This window comes from Melampsora larici-populina (genome assembly GCF_000204055.1).
Source record: "Melampsora larici-populina 98AG31 unplaced genomic scaffold MELLAscaffold_3, whole genome shotgun sequence".
Classification (NCBI taxonomy): Eukaryota; Fungi; Basidiomycota; class Pucciniomycetes; order Pucciniales; family Melampsoraceae; genus Melampsora; species Melampsora laricis-populina.
The window spans coordinates 59,155-81,188 of NW_006768767.1; the positions used below are offsets into that span (position 1 = coordinate 59,155).

At 39.4% G+C, this 22,034-nt stretch overlaps 5 protein-coding genes across 5 annotated transcripts; 3 read left to right on the forward strand and 2 right to left on the reverse strand.

Moving 5' to 3' along the window:
* Positions 1–4,437: 4,437 nt before the first annotated feature.
* On the forward strand, positions 4,438–5,783 carry MELLADRAFT_90741 (uncharacterized protein; the record flags this gene model as incomplete). Its single annotated transcript, XM_007404858.1, has 4 exons — positions 4,438–4,799; positions 4,848–5,041; positions 5,110–5,346; positions 5,437–5,783. 4 exons carry the CDS (start codon positions 4,438–4,440, stop codon positions 5,781–5,783), a joined length of 1,140 nt encoding a protein of 379 aa, XP_007404920.1.
* A 2,142-nt stretch (positions 5,784–7,925) lies between these two features.
* MELLADRAFT_90742 (uncharacterized protein) lies at positions 7,926–8,123 on the reverse strand (the record flags this gene model as incomplete). The annotated part of the gene is made up of 1 exon (XM_007405387.1): positions 7,926–8,123. The coding sequence occupies one exon, from the start codon at positions 8,121–8,123 to the stop codon at positions 7,926–7,928; it is 198 nt and encodes a 65-aa protein (XP_007405449.1).
* An 812-nt stretch (positions 8,124–8,935) lies between these two features.
* Positions 8,936–9,306, forward strand: MELLADRAFT_90743 (uncharacterized protein; the record flags this gene model as incomplete). The annotated part of the gene is made up of 2 exons (XM_007404859.1): positions 8,936–9,158; positions 9,242–9,306. The coding sequence occupies 2 exons, from the start codon at positions 8,936–8,938 to the stop codon at positions 9,304–9,306; spliced, it is 288 nt and encodes a 95-aa protein (XP_007404921.1).
* Positions 9,307–11,586: 2,280 nt separating this feature from the next.
* Positions 11,587–12,227, reverse strand: MELLADRAFT_124025 (uncharacterized protein; the record flags this gene model as incomplete). Its single annotated transcript, XM_007405386.1, has 4 exons — positions 11,587–11,610; positions 11,705–11,788; positions 11,863–11,949; positions 12,030–12,227. 4 exons carry the CDS (start codon positions 12,225–12,227, stop codon positions 11,587–11,589), a joined length of 393 nt encoding a protein of 130 aa, XP_007405448.1.
* A 4,562-nt stretch (positions 12,228–16,789) lies between these two features.
* On the forward strand, positions 16,790–21,959 carry MELLADRAFT_90744 (uncharacterized protein; the record flags this gene model as incomplete). Its single annotated transcript, XM_007404860.1, has 8 exons — positions 16,790–16,948; positions 17,021–17,277; positions 17,363–18,900; positions 18,991–19,194; positions 19,293–19,400; positions 19,486–19,639; positions 19,785–19,862; positions 20,285–21,959. 8 exons carry the CDS (start codon positions 16,790–16,792, stop codon positions 21,957–21,959), a joined length of 4,173 nt encoding a protein of 1,390 aa, XP_007404922.1.
* Between the last annotated feature and the right edge of the window lie 75 nt (positions 21,960–22,034).

The window sequence follows — 22,034 nt, forward strand, 5'->3', positions numbered from 1 at the left end:
AGATCAATTAAAAAATTCACAATTTACCATGTTTACCAGTTTATTAGCAGGATCAGCAGGAAAGAAAATTCGAAATGGAGGTTTTTGATCAATTGAAGCTCTTGTAGGCTTATGTATTGGTCATTAGGTCAACATTACATCATTTTATTTCACATTATATATTAAGATCATTATAGTTTACTTACAAATTTATTACAAAAAGAAAGAAAGAAAAACATAAGAAAAATTCGAAATTATAGGTATAAAGGTTGGAAAATGGTTTTTAGGTTAGTAAAAATAAAGTTATGGGTATTATGAGGTTAGAATATGAAAGAAAAACATTATACGATACTATGACAATTTTAATCTTCAAGGTTGATAAGTAGAAACAGAAGTTATTAGGAAAAAAGCACTTTTTCGAAGTTGGTAAACAAGAGGTACACGTGTAGTTTGGTTGTGTAATAGTGGTAGTGATGGAATTTAAGGTTGCCAAGAGGATTTTCCGGGATTTTTAAGGCTATAGATGATGATGTCATATTACATGAGCAAGAAAAAGATAGTAGTAGCTGTGAAAAGTGAAGAAAATGGGTGAAATTCGTGGAAAATGGAGGTTTTCAGCTAATTACATATGTCAAATGACGTCAGAATAGGTTGGTAGATGGCTCATTCAACGCAGAAGAGTGGATTACATAATGTACAAACTTTAAATCATTAGTAACGGAGGTGTGTGTAAAAAGTTATAAGGCAAATAAAGAATTGGTGTGAATCTCGAATTTACAGTCACAAGTCATATGTAACACTAAAAACCTTAACTTCACAACTCAATATCTTACTCATCACTCATCAGAAGTAGGTCATGTAGGTGTCAGAAATGATCAGTAACACGTGGGCTACAAGATGCACTTTAGTAATCAAAAATTGGAGCACATCTGAAAAAATTCGTAATCTCAAAAATTGGTTTTCAGCTAGTTTACAAGAAAAAAATCACCTGTATTCATCATAAGAAGTGCTGTACATCATATTATTGCGTCATTGATCACTTTTAGCTGTGAAAATTACATCATTTATTAGTAACAAAACCATTACATTGCGTCATCATAGGGTTTTTAGGGAATTTTGGGCGGATTTGATTGGTTTTGAGGCTGTTGACCATTGTAAAAGTTCTAGTACATTGTTATATATACTTTGAGAGGGTTTTGGGACTGTTGTTCCCCTTTTTTTCTTTATCATTTACGCCATTATTATTTTGTTTATCATCATAAACTTATTTTAATAGTACCTGTTCACTTAAATACGCCCTTTATTACAGTTATAAAGAGAAATTTACTTTAGTTTTATAGTCATAAAGACTTATTGGGAATAATATCAATCAGATATTGCTTATTTTTTTTCAGTTATCAATTGGGAATAACACTATAGCAGTGTTGATAGTAATACAAAGTGTGCTTTTGAAGTTAAAATTACATGTGAAGTTATATTTCTCTGGTGCCTTATCAGTACTCAATACAACAGAGCTCTTTCTGATTGTGTTGTTTTAGAAGAGCAGTCCTTAGACAACTTCTACTAGTCATTTTATTAGTAGATTATCCTCTTCCAGCTCTGTATAACCCTTGTTGGGTTATAAGTTCTACAGCGTTGCGCGCAACAAGCAGTTGCTCACAACGCAACGCAACGGCCCGACGTTGCCAAGAAACACCTTGATGGATTAATCTGCACAAGCATCATACTTCCAGCCACCATAACACAACTAAGATCAGTCCATGTACCACTCAACTCATATCTAAACTGTTTCAAACAGCCTATTGACCTGCTCTGTGATTGCCAACAAAGCATAGAGACAGTCAAACATTTCCTTTAATCCATTGCATCCATACTGTGTCCTAGGAATCTTACTGATCACCATTGCCCAAACTTAACCAAATCCCATGTAGTGCTTTCATAGTACATCCTGAAAGCATTATGTAAGGCTTATTTAAGTCTGCTCATTGCCTCATATCTGTTTCACTCTATCTGCCCATATTGTTTATGATCTACCAATGCCTTAAGAGAGAAAGATAGACAAAAAGAAAAATCAGTCCAAAAATGTGCAATTACAGGTGAGGCTACATATGGACATACAATGTGTGTGAAGTACAAGTAGAGTAGAGTTGCCCATGCGTTTTTGGCTTGAGGACAATCTCTGAGCCATTTAGAATCAGAATCAGTCGGACACAGTGCACACCCATGAAACTCATTCCAGTGCCAATGCCCCTAAGACCTTCTTCCATGGAACAGACTTCATTGCAAGACTCAGTTCCAGTGACTTAAACTTCAGCCTCATTGTATCTTTGTCGAGGCCAAGCTGTTTTCTTTCGATGTTAGGTTCATGTCAGACGGAGGTTTTCTTGAGGAAGCTTAAAAAGCTCAACAACAAATTGTGGTGTAAGTTGACGTAGGTGCAAGGATATATGTTCTGAGTAAAACCTTAGCAACAGGATGAGCTGGAGCAAAGGGATTCTGATTCACATTTTTGAATTCGAAATGCTGGTTCGCTTGATGACATCACTGAATCAAATCGGTGCATTTTCGTTTCATTGAAACAGCGACAAGCCCAGCCACACCAAAGGTGAGATGTAAAGTGTTCTCGGTATCAAAGTCAACGCTCTGTCTCCTGAAATTCAGCTTACATGTAAGTTCGAAGAGACTTATCATACAAATGGCACATCTTTGAATTGTAGTATACTATCCTCACTTGGTTTACAAACATTGCACAAATTGGGTTTGTGAAGAGGTCGATGTGGCGCCTTTTGATTTATCTTCAGCGTTCAGAACCTCGACTTTGAAACATATGCCAGACAGGAAAATTGTGACCCCCATGATCTTGCCAAAACTGGTTTTGTGGACTTTCCATACCGGTTTGTTATCCCATGCGATGAACCAGGAGAGGCCTTTCCGGTGTATAAAAGGCGCACGTGTGTGGCTCTAGAAGGATGCAATCACAGCATCAGAGTCTCCATTACCTTTGAATTCTTTCTCTGCTTGAAGTAACTACTTTCTTTGGTATATATTTATCTACTTACATATTGGTATCTTTCTGTTCTACGATTTGGAAAGTTATACCCTTTATATCATCATCTCGTGGCTAGGTTAACAGTGATCGATACCAACTTATCATATCATTTTCCAAAATGATTTATTTTCCATTATATATTTACATTTTCTTGAGTACTATGTATCAGATTGACGCTGTTAAGGAGCCTGATTATCAGCCTTCGATCAATCTTGCGTATGAAGTACTTGGTTGTATAAGCAATCACAGGTAATGTCCATGTCACTTTCACCTCAGTCCCAATCCTGCGGGAAACCCCACTTGAAACCTTGTTCAGAGTAATCTGGTTCAAGAACTACATACAGTCTAACCCGCGCTAATGCATAATTTGGGGAGACTCACTTTCCTATGCAATTAGACGGGTTATGCTTTTTGACCTACACCCCCAAAATGCATAAAAATATGCATTTAGATTTTGGGGTGTATTGCATAGAATTATGCATTAGTACGGTTATTGTATTACCCCACCCATATGGGACAAGAGAGGGTGAAGGTGGGAAAACTTCAGTAAGAAAGTGTTTAATTTTGAGGACATTTGTTGTCTATTTAGTACGATATGTACAGAAAGAAACAAAAACAATTGTTTTCAAGAACATGCTTTATCAAGTACAATGTGTTACAAAAAACAGTCAACAAACAATAACTTTTGAGGACTTGTGCTTATTTGGTACGACATGTACAAAAAGAAAGAAATTGAAGTATTTTTGAAGGCTATCAATAATCAAGTGTTAGATATAGTCACACGTTGGAAGAAATCAGTTATTGCCACTTGTTTTTTGTTACCAAAAAACAGCTCGGACTCAAGCATCTCGGCATACTTCTGCAAAGAGTTGTCCAATTTGAGACCAGAAGCTGTACCAGTGCCCTCTATGTGAGCTAATTCCTTGTTTTCAGTAGCAGGCATGATGAAAAAAGATGCAAATTGATCTAAGGGAGCCGAAGATCGTGTGAGGTGGGTGATATCACTTTGCTGATCATTCCAAAGCACAACTGCTGTTGCTTTTTGTCAGTATCACCACCACATCACTGGGTTTGACCTATGCAATACCGCTTCCAAGATATAATTTTTTTTGCTTTGACCCTATGCATCATGCAATATGCAATTAAAATCTTGTTTTGGCCCGCACCAGCGTGGTGGAGACCAAAACCTATGCATTTTGGCTGGATATGCATATGCGCGGGTATACAACAGCGCGGGTTAGACTGTATCATTCATCTTGGATTAGAGTTCAGAATAATCTCCAAAATCACACCTTGAACGAGGTTTTGAAACTATCTTGCCCGCGATGTAGTTATAAGAGTTACTGACCCAGCAAATATATCATTCGTCATTTTTTTACAGTTGGGAGTACGGAACATATGCAGAAGTGATGTTACAACTCAACGGAAATTCCGAACTAAGTGTATTTGCACCAAAAGCAAGTCTTCCATTACCAACTACTCCGACATCAAAACTTTGGCAACCAGAACCATTATTTAAATTAGTAGATTCACTCTTAGCCAAACGAGCAAAGAATGCTACAACGATCATTGAAGCGGATGGAGCAGCTGCTGATCCTGCTAGTCTTGGAGTTCCACTTTTGGTTTTAGATAATGCTTCAAAACGAGCCAATAAGAAACCCAAGTATGATTATTTAAAGATAGCACAAGAACAATACGATCATTTGATTACTAAAGTTCCAAAGGATAAGAATGGGGCTATCTCTCAACGTGAATCTGAGGTCCAATACTGGTCAGTCAATGCCACATTTTTTTCCCATTCTTCTTTTCCAAGGTCCAGTGAGACTAATTGTTGGTTATCGTTTCGTCAAAATCTCAGGTCTGATTTTGTTCACATGGTCCCTCCTTTCATTGCTTACCTGGGCGCCATGAATTCGGATTATGCCGTATTAGAGAACTCGTACCTCCAATGTAAATATAATCGTGACGTTCTACTCGATCCAAAATCTAGAACATGGAGACATATCCTGAAGGGTAAGATAATCTTCATTTAATGCAAAGCTAGCAAGACGTCTGACGCGCAATCTTTTCTTCTATCATAGGTTCATTCCAGGACACTGGTATATGGAGTACCGGTAATGGATGGGCTGCTGCTGGTATGATGAGAGTTAGACAGACCATGGAAGCAGTCTCGAATAAAGAATTAGCTGGAAAGTTAACCAAGATGAAAACTGATTTAGAAAGTTGGATTTCTGAGATCATTGTGGGATCTTTTAAATTTCAATCTCCAAAAAGCAACTTACTTCCAAATTACTTTGACAAGAAACCTTCTGAAACATGTAGGTGTTATAAAAATCCGTATAAGACTTTGAATATAAAACAAGGATGATAACTAATTCTTACATTCCAAAATATCTTTGTTTGATTAGTTGAAGAAGTATCAGGAACAGCTCTGATCACCGCAACAGCTTATCGACTAGCAAACCTAAACAAGAAATTTAACACAATCTTACCAATGCAGAAAGTAGAAGCAGCCAGAAAAACAATCTTAGAAAAACATCTGGATCCAAAGACTGGAAGTGTTTCTACTGTTGTAGATCCATTAAATTGGAATTCAAAAGCTGCATTTGATGGATCACCTGGTAAACAAAGTCCTGAAGGACAAGCCTTTGTGGTACTCATGCATACTGCTTGGAAGGTTTACATAACTTCAAATCCTACAACCCAACCTACTTCTGGCTCTACTAAGACTAAGAGAAGTCATGCACAATTATGAACAGACAAAGCTCTCTCATAAGAGTCTTGTTCTTGAAATCAAAACTTTGATGTATGTATTATTTATTTGTATTTATCAGGTGATCTGGGTTCTTGTGATTGTATTTTATTCTGAGTGGTGGACTTTCAAGAAATATTTATGAGATCTTTTATGTATCATGTGAACTATAGAATTCAATGTGTGATATTTATGTATTTATATCTATCTATGATTGTATTTATTTATGATTGTATTTATTCATTATTGAAAACAGATTTTGAATCTTCAAAAACCGGACTCTGTTTAACTTTTCCTTCATATCTTTTAGAGGTATTGAGAATTCATTTTAGCGGACATGCAGGGATTGGCCATCATTTGGGACTGCCAGTGCCCCAGGCGCGTCTTGGGACCAGGGTCTATCTTTTGGAAAGTTTGCTGTCAAAATCTTGAAGACAGTACCTGTTACTGTCAGTCTTGAAGGGCTTTTTAGGCAAATTGCTTCTCAAAAGTCTATGTTGGAACCAGATGATGATTCTCACTCTTGGGAATTATTGGAGCTCAATGACACTCCAATTGCTCAATCAGCTTACATAGAATATATCTTCGTCATCACGTTGTTCAATGATATCCATGATTCATGGAATGGGTTTGTTCTGCTTATTTAATTGTCATTATCCCAGCTCTGATGTTGACAGCATGTACGTTGTATCCTGTAGGGGACGCACCTGATCAAATCCAAAGCCCGCGCCCACCACGAGAATGTCAGTTGTTAACAAGATTGATCTCCTTTTCAATGCCACCAGGCTGCAATGCTAAAAGCCATATACTACAACGTGCACTGCAGACAGATTCAGAGCCGTTGATAAACTTGTTTATCTTCCCCAAAAACTTATGTCGATGGAGAGTTTTATCGATCAAGTAGAGCCTGAGTTAGCTGTGACTTTTTCTGTTGATCGATTGAGATCACTTTACCTGCAACGGGGGCAGGGTGGATGGAGACCTGTTGAGAATGATCTCTCTGACTTGACTCATGTGGAGAATCAAGTCCCTTCTCCACCTTCTACCACCATACATACATGTATACCTCCTGTTCGCATTTTGTGTCCATCCAACTTTCTTGTCTGGATCAAGATCTACGCATTCTTTGTCAACGCTTTCATGAGATTCATACCTCAAACTGAGGCAAGTTTTACGAACTCACATAGGGTCTTCATTCCGGATTGATGATTGAGAGCTTGGACTGTGAGTGTACTCAAAACTCGCGTTTCCCCCATTCTCAATGCTTCCTCTCTAAAAGGGCTTGAGAACCCGTGGGTCTTACGAGCACATCTCGATGAGTATATTTCACTTTACGTCAGAATTCATCAAACAGAACGCTTTTCCAAAGGAGATGTGGCAAAAGACCGCTTGTCAGGATAGCAACGACGTGCTTCGAGGATGAAAGAGAAATGTGAGAATAAGTTTTCATTTCAAACACCCGTAAGTTACTCCTAAGAAGGAATAATGAGAGAAGATCAGAAGAAATGTTCTTTGATAACCCAAAGCACAGACATGAGTTTTGATGTTGGATTAAGTCGAATTGAACTGATTTTTACCAGAGTTTTCTACTTTTCCAAGAAATCAATTAAAACGAACTTCTTCAATCATCAATCGCACGGTCTTTCTTTGATATCATACCAAATTGTAGACTCTTTCAAACCAAAAAGAAAGATTGAATTTTCAGTCAACAGGTTCAATTTTTTCGTATAAGAACCATTGATAGAGTCTCTTCAGAAAACATTTTATCATTATTCTAATTCTAATAATATCCATTGCCATCAGTATCAGTATCTATTCCCAAGACGATCTTGTACCTGACTTAAACGATCAACTATCTTTTACAGGTACAGACTTACATTTTTCGATCACATCCTCAACTCTTTACATACCTTGGCTGAGTGTTTTACATAAATTGAAAACTAGTTTTAAAGTTTTTTTTTGGCGTCAGATCAACAGTATAAATTACATCATCATACTTTGGCTTTTCTTTTCCTTTTCTCTTATCTGAAACCTTACTTCTCTCTTTACCTTTAAAAGCACTTCCTTCGCTTTACATTATCACCTCAACTCACTTCATCCTCTTTTACTTTTACTCTCAACTATCTTACCTCTTAGAACTCATTACTACTTCATCATGCCTGGTCTTATATCATCCCTCAAGGCTAAGTTACCCAGCATGCCATCTATGACGACCAAAACACCAGTCGCCACTCCTGCTGCTACCGGAACTGAAGTTGATCCGATTGCTACTGCTGCCATTCTAGAAGAAGCTCCTACTGCTACTGCTACTCCAGAAGAGACTCCTACTGCGGCTGAGCCCATCTCCACCGATGCGACACTCCACGTACCTGGTGAACTTCCTCTAGCAAGCGCTTCTGACCTTGCCCTCCCTCAAACTCCGGAACCAGCTGAAACCGCACCTGCCGCTGTCGAAGAACCCGTGCCGGCAACAAAAGAGTTGCCACCAGCTGAAGTGGCTCAACCTACTCCAGCACCACCTGCACCGATTGTCGAAGCCACTCCTGCACCAATTGTTGAAACCACCCCCGCTCCGGTTGTCGAAGCCACTCCTGCCCCGATTGTAGAGGCACCTGCACCTGTTAAAGAAACTCCTGCACTCGTCCAAGAAGCTTCTGCACCCGTCCAAGAAGCTCCTGCACCCGTCCAAGAAGCTCCTGCACCTGTCCAAGAAGCTCCTGCACCTGTCCAAGAAACTCTTGCACCCGTCCAAGAAGCTCCTGTTGCGGCTCCAGAGACTCCTGTCGAAGTGAAACCAGAGGAACCAGCTGTAGAGACAGCGGTTGTAGGCCCTATCACTGGCGGTGAACCAGGTCTTTCTGAACCTGTTCCAGGTCTTCCTGAGGCATCTCCATCCACTGGTAAGCTCAATCATCTCACTTATGTCTAATTCTCTATACCGTATTAACCTACCCATTGATTTGACAGCTCAAGAGCCAACCGTAACTCCAGCGGAAACAACTCCAGCCGTCGCCGAACCCGCCACTGCACCACTCGAACCTTCAACCACACCAATCGGAGAAGCCCCCAGCACTCTTTCCTTCCCTACTACTCAATCCCAAACAGATGTAGTAGAAGGTAAAGAAAACCAACCTAGTGTTGGAACTGGTGAAGGAATGGGACGAAAGATTCGTCTTAGTATTCGAAGATTTGGTAGATCTAGTGAAAAGGTACCCGGACGAAAATCACTAGATGCATCGACTCGTAAATCGATGGATGTAACACGTAAATCTATGGATGTTTCGGAAACTCCTATTCCTGAAGAAGATGATCATGAGAAGAAGAAAGTACCGATTGGTGATAAGTTGAAAGGTGTTTATGAGGAAGTTAAGGGTCGTGGTAAGTTGATTCAACTTTATCTTTGTTTTGATAATCGGTTTCTGATTATGTTTCTTTTTCATGTTTTTATCAATCGTTCATAGTTAAAAAGGATCCTGAGGCAGTTGCTTACGGTAAAGCTTTACGAAGTGGAGATTTGAATGTTTAGAACTTCTTTCCTCACATGCTCTTACCACTCTTCATCTTCTCTATTTTTCTTCAGTCTGCCCTAAGTTTCAAGTCCAATTAATTTCTACTCCTATTTGATTTTTTTTCAAACCCTGCAAAGCAGCACATAATAATCATATCGTTTAATGTCACTTTTATTTATTTTCTAATTGTTTTTTTTGTCTTTTTGATTTTATTCTGCTTAGTTATTTTTGGTTAGTTTTTATTATAATGATGATTTTATTTAATTTTTTGTACTTTGATCCTCTTTTTCTCTTTTTCTCTCTCTCCCTCTTTCTCTTGAGGATGATAACGATTATCATATATTACATGAAGGAGCTTTAATATTTATGATTTATGATGCATGAGTTTTTGATTTTTGTTGAAAGTTTGGGAAACTAACTTTGATTAGATAACATATGAGGAAACGATATAATTGATGAATCTGTCTACTTCTTGAATGTGCCTTTGCGAGATCTTCTCAATAACTTCAGTGAGTGCCTTCACCTTGCAAGTGTTCGCATGGCGGCTAGATACTGTGAGTGCTGTTCAGGGCTGTCGACTGCGGCAACGGCGGCGATGTGTAAAACGCACCCGCACATGTGCGGTTTGCCTGCCTGGTGTCCCTCACACCAAGGTGCGCGCAGGTATCAGAAGCCTTTGTCTTTCAAGCTACACTGGTCAGTTTTCAACACAAATGATCAATTTGTTAAAACTTCCAAACACATAAGCCTGACCTTTGAGTATAATTATTGAGTTTTGGGATCTTGGAAATTGAAAAGGGTGAGTATAATTTGTAATTTCAATTCATGACAACTTTGCAAATCAACAAAAAGCTTTATAGACACACTTTTCAGAATTTTTCCTGTAGGTGTCATTTGAATTGATCTTTCTTGAGGAAGAACATTCTCTGGGGCAGTTTCTGCACCATTTTCACCTTCTGGTCTAATTCAGATGAGTTGTGAAAGAGTATATGTTTCTTGACTTCTTCAAAGCTTCAAAAAATTGAAATCTTTTCACAATCTTGATGAATGACTCACCAACATTCTAAAGTGCAAAGTAAAACCTAGTTTGAGGAAATATGATTCTTATTTCAGAGATAACAAAATGTGCTGGTTTCAGGATTTCCTTTTGTTTAGAACATTTTTAACCATAAATAGTAAGATCTTGTTATACAGATTTAAAACAAGAAAATTAAAATTTCAGCAGATCCCTTGATCATTTTCAGTTTCACTGTCATTAAGTTACATTTCTGATGGATTATATGAAGGAATCTTTTTGATAATGAGTAAAACAAATGTCAAAGCTCATTCTTCTTAGAGACAAATCGATTTTGTTCATTTTCATCATTACTAGAGAACATTCAGATATGCCCACAACAGGTGAAGTGTGCTTGGACCTAAGTATCAAATTGAAGATTGTACATTTACAAATATTTTTAACCTGTCCAAAGTTTTCACCACTGTTATTCTCAATGTTACTACAAGCTGTAATGTTTCCCCTATATGAGGTTGAAATCACATGCAGGGCTTAATTTTTGTGGTGTTGAGCATTTAGTTTATGTACTCTTGCTTGTTGGTTTCAACAATTTAATTCTCAATAGATGTTGAAAAACATAAATGGAAGGTTAAGTGAATTGTAAGACAACAAGATAAGAGGATGGAGGAATAAATAATATGTATGGAAGAAGGTTGAGATTGTAACAGTCTCTATATTCTTTGAGTGACCAAGCAAATGCACAGATCATGCGGGGTTAGCTGAGATGCCTCACAAAAGAGAAGCACGACTGATGTTGGCTGTGAAACTGCATCCAAAACAAAGAATAACGATAATACAAATGGCATAATCAATTAAAAGCATTTGAAGGTAACAATTGTTCTCCAGTGTGAAGCTCCATTGAAAGGGCAAACAATTGATAATAATATGAAGAGCATCATTCTTTAAAAGGATCAGCACATTTCTAATTCAAAAGAATCAATAATGATACATTGATCAATGAAGACCAGTTGCATGGATGAACATATTTGGCTCAAAATGAAGTATAACAAAGTTAATCAATAATTTGGTTAAAAATAGGAGAGTGAAATTAGGAATGTGGGAACAAAACCCAAGTTGACCAAGTCCAAGTGCTCTTTGGCGGCGCGAGCTTGCAAGCAGAGAACGTGTAAAGCTGGAAAAAAGAAAAATGAAGAAACTAAGATTTCTTGATACGTGGAACACATAATAGGGCTCATACTTGGGCCATTTTTATCTTAAGATAGAAGCTTGATATTGAAAGATATTAATTATCCCATTTCCAATCAATCTGATAATTCAAAAAAATGACAAAAAAAGGTTTAGTATATGTTCTTATAAAAGAATGTATGAATGAGCAAAAAAATAAAAAATAAAAACTTAACTGAAAGTACACCTCTATCTAAATCTTCTAATTTTTTAAAAACACTACTTGCTAAATCTAAACCACCATATGGACAAATTTTACACTACATATATAACAATATTCTTATAAGTATAAAAATCCTTTGAATTAGAAGAAAATAAAAGAGAAACACCCAACTAAATCTTTGATTTTTGCTTTGACTGAATGACCATTTCTTGGATTAGTGATTTTGACAGACTTTTGACAAGATTCTCCATCTTTATACTATCATTTTTAAAAAATCAATCAATCAATCAATAAATTTTTGGAACAGGGTTGATTGATAATAGCAAAGAGGATTTAACTTGGATTTCGTTGATAGCAATTATTGCATCATCATCGGTATCATAATCACCACACGCTCCTAGATCAGGATGAAACCAAGTTGCTTTACCATGGTAATGATTATCGTGACCGTTGGTGTATGACTTTGATTTGATTGGTAACCCATGAGTGCGAGAAATGATTAAGAAGGATAATATGATAGTAGAAATAGATTTCATAATGATGGATTAAAACTTGTTATAAATCGTCGTGATTATTCTTTTATTCGTAGGATCACTTATCAGAGAGGGGGTGTTGGATGTATCTCTTTATAGATGCTTAGAACGGCTAGACCCCGGGGAACAGGAAAGTGCAAAGGCCGAAATTATTGCTGCCCACTATTGAGCAAACAGCTCTTTCATTTGTTTACTATATTATATCATAATATGCAGGAGGCTGTTCTGCGGTGTTTAATAATCTAGATGATTTGCTTATGATCCGTCTAATTCACTGAGTTAGATAAGTTGCTGTGCCCTATTCTTTCCAATGATACGTTCTATAACTCTCAAAAACCCGGTCTAACAAGTTGACTATGTGAAAGTTGTGGTGATTTGAAAGATGAAAAAATCTTTCATTGATGTCATCTGATCAAAGTTACTATCTTTAATCTGACGTTTCAATTCCGTAGAGGCCTCTCCTTCAAATTTAAGCGTGAATTTTTTATTTCTGATTTCACCCATGTCCACGTTTTTGGTCGATGACTTTTAAATAATTGGGCAGGGTCATCTGAGCCGCGCCACCTGTTTATTACATAGACGGTTAAGACAAATCAGAATATTCATGGCATGAATCCCATCATCTAGCTTTCCCATACAAAAGCGTATTAAATCCAAATGGTATCCAAACACTGAAAAGGGTTTGTACAGGTCACTGTCAAATAAGGCGCGAGAGGACTGGAGAGACTCCAAAACTTTCAAATACGGTACTCAAAGCTACATAGTTACACGTATATAGTTGTCGTATATACTTTTTTTTGGCGGGGAAAATAAAACGAATATACTTTTGGACTCGTTTTCCCCGCCAAAAAAAACTATGTAGCAAAAAGTATGTACGCGTACATACTTGCTTTGAGTACCGTAAAAGTCTAGCAAGGGTTTGGTAAAATTTGCTTCACTGGGGCAAGGAAGAACTTTGCCATATTCGAATATGTGGGAGAGGTGACAAAATTGTTTCCCAGTGTCTCAAGCCAATTTCTGAGATGATGATTTGTAGGATGATGTGTGCAACAGATGAGGGGACTTGCATACATTTGTACATCTATCACTTGGATAATCGGATCCCTCGCCGAAGATGTGTTTGTGAATCAGATCAAGGTTGACAAGGATGAATACGGGTGGTCTCCGGTGATACATAAACTCAACGTATTCCTTTTGCGGTAAACGAACGAGTCGTTGAGAGAGAGAGGGAGAAATCGGGAGTTACACAAGTATGTAAATGCTTTTTATCTATTTCAACGAGGCTGTTCGGTAAACTGCGCTGTTTGAAGAGCTGTTATCCACACGCAGCTGTGCTATGGATTTTCCTCCATATAACATGGTCTCCACATCTCTCCACATGCCGGTTCTAGAGAGCTTCGAAATATTTAATGGGATCGTGTATTTTTCCGACCGATAATTCGCGGACGATGTTGTCTGGAAAAAGTGGTGTTCGGGAAAATGCATTTTGCCCCCATTAAAGTGAAAATTTACGTACAAACCCAAATTTCAGATTGTATGTAAAAAAACAGTCGGGCATTAAGGCACTGAAAATTGAATTACATGTGCATACAGCATATAAATTCCCAGACAACTACCACCGAATGTCAAAGTGCGCAAAAAACATTGTGCGCAATAGTCTAAGACACCACCCCATTCTCCAATTTTACAACTGTTACCTCACAGACCTCTTCAAAGGTCGCAAAACGATCATCGCAAACTTCGAAATTGCCCGTGTCGAAAAATTAATTTTCCAACTGACTGCTCGCAAGCATTTACCGTTTTCGGGAACGGATGATTGGCAACCTCCAACACGACCACTCAGATCCAAAGCAAAGACTCAAATGTCTTTCCATTTCAAGGGTCGGCCACCGAAGGTGGTGACTGGGCATGATTGCTGTTTTCGAAAGTTGTTTCGAGACGTTTTGGAACCCACTAAAGGTGGACCACCACTCACAAACCCAAGGTCGTTTCTTGTTCTCGTCCTATTGTTGTTTCGCTTTGCTACGAAATCATAATCAAATCAAACCTACATTCATTATAATTTCTACTTTATCATTATAATTTCTTAAAGGAATCCAAAGGAATCCAAAGAAATCGTTTTCGAATTGAATCCTTTTTGCATTAATAATCGAAATCACTTTTTTTGACTGCAACTATCATTCTCGAAAGCAACATTTCCCCTTGAATCTCTTACTTTTCAATACTTCTTAATATTTTTATAATCTTTCTTTCAACTCAACTATTTCAATCGATTTTTTTCAACTATTTCACTCGATTCTATTACTTCATAATATTTTAACTTTTCTTAATCATCCATCTTCGGCGAGAAACGATGAGCAGTAACGGTGAGGCGTCCGAAGGGTCCGACTGCTATAAAGATTCTGCTTCTGCTTCTGAGGACGAAAGCTTTGAAGAGAGCTTCAACGACGACTTTGAATGCGACCAATCTGAAGACGGTTTCGAATCTCACAGTGTCCGTGAATGGGCTTCCATCGCCTGGCAACAGGACATTGGCTTACACGAGGCAGAACAGCGCGAAGATGTAGTATACTCTCAGACTACAAGCAAAGCGAGTACATCCACCAGTCGAGCCAAGAAAGAAGGCAAAAAAGGCAAAAAGACATTCAGCTTACCTTTGGACCGCCCATCATTCACCACCTTCATTGATCACGGCACCACTCTGGATTCGGAAGGCTATCCATTACTTCCAAACGGCTCAACAATCTTTGTCAAGCAACCAGGCCAAAAGTTCACCAACTGGTGTACTTTTGGTTTCTCTAGTACCACGTCTGGCGGGGGTAAGAAAGAAGGCTGTGATTGGCGAACAGTTCGCTTTACTTGCCTAGGTGTCACCATGTGCAACAACCGCGATTGTGATTTCCTTGGGGCTCCTCCAACTTCGAACAGCAAGAGAGTCGAGTGGCAAACAAAGTAAGTATTTTGACCCTTGTGATTGTGACACTTATTGAAAAATAAACTTACTACTGGTTCACTTTGATTGCAACCACTGCAGACATTATTCGGGTTCCCCAAGTGGGCAGGGAAAAATGATTGGGAGTATGATTTGTCATAAAATGGTCTATCACTCCACACCTGAGCCATAACACCCACACTACATATGTGTAGCAGGCTCAGTGAATATGTGGTTATCATGTACATACAGTTCTGCTCAGTTATCTGCTCATCAGGACAAGTTATTCATATGTAATACATGCTGTAACTTCTTTCAGATTGAAAAAAGCTTCCAAAAGATTGACTACATACACTGACTCAATGTTTTGGTGTGATCTCATCAACTCAACTGCATGTAACACACTTTCTGTTACTAAGACATAGCTTCAACAATATTGCCTGAGCAGCTACAGAATTATATGTAGTGAATTTTTGGGAAAAAAATTTCAAAGTTGAAAAAGTTACATGTGGTATAACATGTGATTTATTTATTCTGATGGGCAAAAAACTGAGCAGACCTGTATGTACATGATAGACAACTATTGACTTAGCTTGCTGCACATATGTAGTGTGGGTGAAATGGCCCAGGTGTGCAGTATTAGATTCTTTTATGAAAAACTGTACTATTAATCATTTTCCTCTGCCAAATTGGGGAAGTTGAATGATGTTTACAGTGAACAGATCTCATAAGTGCCCTGCGGCTCAGTGTGCCGATTATCTCAGGCTAGTACCTTGTGTTGGTACAATCTGCTGGGTTGATGAGCACCTTCCCTCATCATGGGGGATTGTAAGGCACTCGGGAATCCACGAGCATCCTTGGCCGAGACGTGGCAAGCCGGACAAGCTGGCCTTAGCAACCTTTGCAAAAAAGGTTGTTGAAAACCCCAACGTGGGTCCTTTACAACACAAGGTAAGTTCGAAACATTCCATTCGAACATAAGTGGAACAAAGCCTAATTGTATCTTTTCGACCTCTTTTCAAATGCCAGGTCGGCCAAGCTCCTGCTGGAAAGGCTGCAATCACGACCGCGACCAACATCCATCCAGCACTGAGCAATCTTCATTGCCTAGGATACTACCGCCGGCATATCCTTGTGGATAATGGCATCATACCTGCGAGGAATGTGCCAGGTGGAGGTGATAGTTTTGTCTTGGATCTTATCCACTGGGTCGAGTAAGCAACCATTTCTTTTGTGATTGATTATTATTGATCACTGACGGGTGTTTCTGCTGCCTTTCAGGCGAGGCCTGCGTGTGATTTCAACATCTTTCATGCCCAAAAGTACCCACATGACTTTTCAAACTGAATGGATGGCAGAACAGCTGCTAGCTCGAGTCGATGGTGGTGTGTACAAAGGCGGGCTACTGTCAGATGTTACATACAAATTTTTTGCAAATGGGTACTTGCTTTCAACTTCAATGTACAACGAGGTGCTTCGCCGTTGGATTCCAATTCAAATCACTTGGTTAAATGGTCTCACGGATGATCATTATATGGCGCACTTCACCACACTCATGCAACAAATCAAAGATGCTCAATAATTTTCAGATGCGGAACATGACACTTTGGTTCGACAAGTTGTTGACTTTTCAATGGCGCAAAAGAATGGTTTCATCGGTGCTTATATGCACGTTTTCAATGAGCCGGACCGTAACGTGGCTCTTTCGAAGTTAACTGGTTGCAAAGAACACTTTTGTGCTCAGATCACGCGCGTGAAGAGAAATAATGTGATTATTGACAGGGGTTATGAGGTACTTTGCGCTTATCTTTTATTTCCCATACAATTGTTCAAATCTGACAAATCATTTCGTAAACGTAAACAGAAAGACTTCGAAAAGCTGGCCATGAGTCTCTGTGACCCAAACACACCTGGAGATCCATCCTTTGACGCGAAGATTGATCAATTACGCCGTGAATTTCCCAAAGCAAGGCGGTGGATTGATTGGTGGCATGCATCTGACGTGCAAGCCATGTTGTTTAAATCCAGAGTTAAACAGATTGACGATGACAGCCTGGACGACGATATGCCTGCGACGACCAACGCTCAGGAATCCTTGCACCGGGTGTATTACATGATCTCGTATGGGAAAATGACCCGTTCCTTTGTTATTACTTTGTTTAACTTTAACTTAACCTGGCCATTTCATTTGGATGATATATTTTAGGGATGCCAATTGTTCCATCCAGGTGGGGCTCGTGCAGCTGTACGCTTTGGTCATGAGCCTCGAGAGAGACTACCATGACCTGCGACGTGGGGTCACCATCGAATATGGTTCTACTAAGAACTACGAAAAGGTTGCCCAAATTCTTGGATGGGCAAAGAAAGCCCGCAATTGCCGTGAACCCAAGAACGATGGACGACCACCTGACACCACAGAGGCTCTGCTTGGCAGCAAGAGTAAGAAGAAACTTGGCAGACCCAAAGGGTCTGTCAACATCGACCGTAACCCTGTTACGACTTTTCAAGGTTTCCAAAGCTCGTTGATTCCCACGCGCCGGAACAGGTGCTGGATGAACTCCATGTCCGAGTGTCTGTACGCGTTATACACACCGTATTGGTTCACCGGGTCCAGGGGGGTTTCAATTCACATTTTCAACAAATTAATGAATCTTTTCTCATCACGAGCTACCTGGGAAATACATCAGAACGGCAGCATCCGACAAATCCTCTCTTTGGGTCAAAACAAGATTCATGCGGCAATCCAGACTATCTACCCTGGTGGATTCAAATACGATGAATTTGCGTCAGCTACGCAATATTTTGAAGGCTTATTTGATTGTCAAGGTCTCCAGAAACAACCACGAGCGCCTCCAATCACCCAAAAGCTTTTTCGAATGACTCGCCAACGCAAGCTTGTCTGCTCCCATAATCATTCTCATATCACGAATGAGAGTGTCCCGATGGATTGTATCACTCTGATGCCTGAACACTTTGGTGTTGGGTGTCGTTCAACTCAGACATTTGAATACTCAGAAACGCCGGCCCTTCTTGACCGTTGGACATCAGAAGAAGGTCTTCGGCGTGTCTCTGCTCGTCACTGTTTGGCCTGCCCACTCAACAAGGATCCGAACGACCACATTTCATCTTTACCACGACAAGCGCCCCCCTTATACGAGAGGACACGGCTTTTATTCGATCCACCACCACCTCACTTGTACATCTCGATTGACCCGCTGGTCTTAACAACCACTCAGCCTGAGGAAGCCAAAAGAATGACCGATGAATGTGATCTACCTTACGAATTGAACCTTCTTGGTGTTACCTACTGGATGCGAGCTCGTGGATTCTACGCCGCGGGTCACTACTGGTGCAAGGTGGTACGCACAGTTGGTGGTCTAACCGGTGTATGGTATCACAATGACCTCATAAACGAAGGCATTGCTACTTTGGAAAGTAGGGAATTGGTGTCTATTGGTGGGGCTATGAATAATACGAACTGGGTGATGTATTCTCGAGCGCCTACAACAGCGGAGGCATTGATTATTGAAAAAGCAAACGTCAAGATCGAAAAAGAATTCGGCGACAACCAACAAGGCGACTTGCCTTTTTCACAGCAAGGATTAGAGTCTACACTTCAACACAACCCAGACATCCCAAAGGATGTGTCAAAGCAGGAAGGTGGCAGCAAAGACCTTATGAGAATAGTGGAGTTGGAAGATCTATTTCTTTCAGACAAACACGTAGATGAAGAACGTCCCCAAGGTGTGAATTTTTTTTCACTGTTGTGTCTTCTATGATATTCGATAAAGCTCATGTACTTTTTTTTCATTTGATTCGTAACGTTGCCTTCAGCAGTTGCAATCGTCAAGCCTAAAGTGAATAAGCCTAAGCCTAAAGCAGTTCCGAAGAGGAGAGGCAGGAAGAAGCAAGACCTCACTCCTTCAGAGTGTGCACTAGATGATTCAGACCAAGGCGCTGATCATGATCAACGTTTGAATTTGAAGGCGGTTGGAAACGTGAAAGATCCAAACTTAGTCGAAGAACATGACCATTCGGGTGTGACATTATCTTCTGCTTCTTGATTCCTTAACTTTGTCTCTTTTACTAGTATGTTTTTTGATTGTATTTAATTGATTTTGCTTTATTTTGTGTAGGCAGCACTGTCAAGAAAGTGACGAAGAGGAAAAATCAGGATCACCTTGTAGGGGAAAACCAGGAAGATTTGTTTCTTCCCGATGGAAACAAAGAACCAATCCATACGGGTCCGCTCCTTTGTTTTCACCTTCATGATTTTTTACTTTTGACTCATTCGTATTCTTTTTTTGATAACCACTGTTTTGTTCTCAGGAAAGACCAAGAAACGGAAAGGATGGAAAGGTTGGGCAATTGCTGAAGAGGAAGAGGAGGAGGTAAAAGGTTTTGACGAGCCTGTCAAGCGCAGCAGTCAAGAGTCAAAGGAGAGTGGCAAGGTGCGCAAGTCAAAGCGTAAGAAGGAGACGAAGTAGTCCACCTCTTTCTTGATTTTCATGTGTTTTTTACAAATTTTTTCTTGCTTCCAAAGGATTGATGTCCCCCTTTTGGTTACGTTCTCTTTCTCATTTGTTTTCTCACTTGTTTTTTATTTAATCTTCTTCTTGTGTCCGGAGCTTTGAATTGCCCATTTTCTTGGAACCTCAAACAAGCTCAGGTTCAAACCGAACTCGTGACAAATTGGTAAAAAAATTGTTCGTGATTTTGACGAAAAATGTCTGTGAAAGTGTACATATCCCTCCCTGGTATCGACTTTTGCGAACGTGTTTTTTCACGTAACATAACGCACGTGAGCAGACGCGCGTAAAATTGTAAAAATGCAAGGGATTATGCATTTTTACATGCGTAAATTCTCACGAAGTATATACTTCGCGAGATCATGTTTGGAAAAGTCAACATCTTGGGCACCCAATATTCAATTTTACGTACAATATTTGAAGTAACTTTTTTTTGCGGACATCTAAAAAAATGGAAAGTCCGTGAAATTGTACTTTTTCCGGGGGAAAGTGCATTTTTACGAACATCACTTTTTCCGTACATTATTGTTCGCAAAATAATGTCCGGAAAATTCTTTCGCCCCATATTTAATTGGTTCATAGAAATCTATCGTTCTCAGTTCTAAAACCTCCTCTCCTTCTATCTACAAGGTTACCATTAGCAAAGCTGAAATGTCAACTCGCCACCAAAATCGCTGGTCTCTTCCAGCTCAAGCTTCGATAGCTGATCATGCTCAGATTCATCCTAGTGTAACGATGAGATCGACGTCAAATAACAACCCTGGCATTCAGTCATCATCTTTTGTGAACAATCATCGCTCTGATATATTTCCTCATCATGGTTACTCCCGCAGACCATTTGGTTTCACCAAGCCAACTGATATACCACGCTCAGAGGAGATGTCGGATCCTTTTGCGCTTGGTTCTGATGCTGAGAATAATCCAAGATTAGAACAATTAGAGAAGATGCATCATTTGATTTATCATTATATTCCTTCAATTGAACAGCTCGCTTCTGATGGAACAAATTTATATCGATGGAGCAAAAGTCTTGATCTTGCGATTTATAACATGTTGAATCTTCGACATTTCTTTTCATCTTCACACAATACATTTGATCCTATAGGTAGAGAAGAGGATAAATTAGTAGTTAGATTGATTTATGAAACTATACCTGAATCAATCAAGGATTACATTGATAGAATTGAAGATTATCCTTCAGCTTTTGAAATCTTTAAGACTATACGTAACTTGTTTGAAAATGAAGAAGCGAATGGAAGAACAGCTCAAGTGAATACTTGGGCACGTTTATTTAATCAAACATTTGATCGCAGCGTAAATGATCTAACGGCACATATCAATAGAATCAACTCTCTGATGGATAGACTTGATTCTCAAGGGTTTACATGGAGCAAAGATTCTATGGCTGGAATTTTATATCAATGGACAGTTCCGATCTTAGGTGGATGGAATCTGGAGGGAGCCAATCGAAAACTAGATCTACGTTGGTCTACGGATAAATCACCTTTTACTTCAGAAGAGATAATTCGCGCTATGCAATCAGAAGTTAACATTAAGAAGAATATCCACGGCCCATCGTATAGACCAATCTCTAAAGATGGATTCGCTCATCTACCTGACCAGGATGAATTTGATCGCTGGATCGCTAACACTATAAACCCTCGAACAAATCAAGACCACCTAACTAGTATGGTAGCACGTCACACCAGTATTGCCCCTTTCGGTGGCATCCTCCCGACTCCCTGGTCCACTAGACCCATGTGGAATACTGCCCCCGGAATCCGATACCCAGATCCAGTACCAGTTACACCAACACCCGCTCGACAAGAAATCAATGAGAAGGAGAGCAAAAGATTGGATATGTCAAATAACGAGACTTGGAAGCCATATCCTACTTATACCCGCCACAGGTCTTCTACAACCGACTCCGAGGATAATGAATCATACGAGCAAAGAGGAGTCTTTGATACCGATAGTGATGAGGAATTTGATGAATCCCATCCAGATGTAGATCCATCCTATAGACTTAATTTAGCAGATTGGAATTATGATAAGTACTTCATTTATCTTTATGACTCAGAAAACAAACTATTGCGTGCTATCCAGCGGAACCGTCTCCCTTATGCGGTCAATAAGGAACTCCTTCAAGCATATTCTTCTAGGCCACCTTTAGAACCTGAAGTGATTGCTTTCGATAGAAGGAAACTTGAAATGAAAGGTGATCTGCCATGGAGATTTTTGCACAATAAGATTTGCTTTTGTGATGTGTCATAATTGATCCTCGTTGTTACTTTTCTTCTATCTTTGTGACCACTTTTTGATACTTCATGAAAAGTGATCAGGAATGTA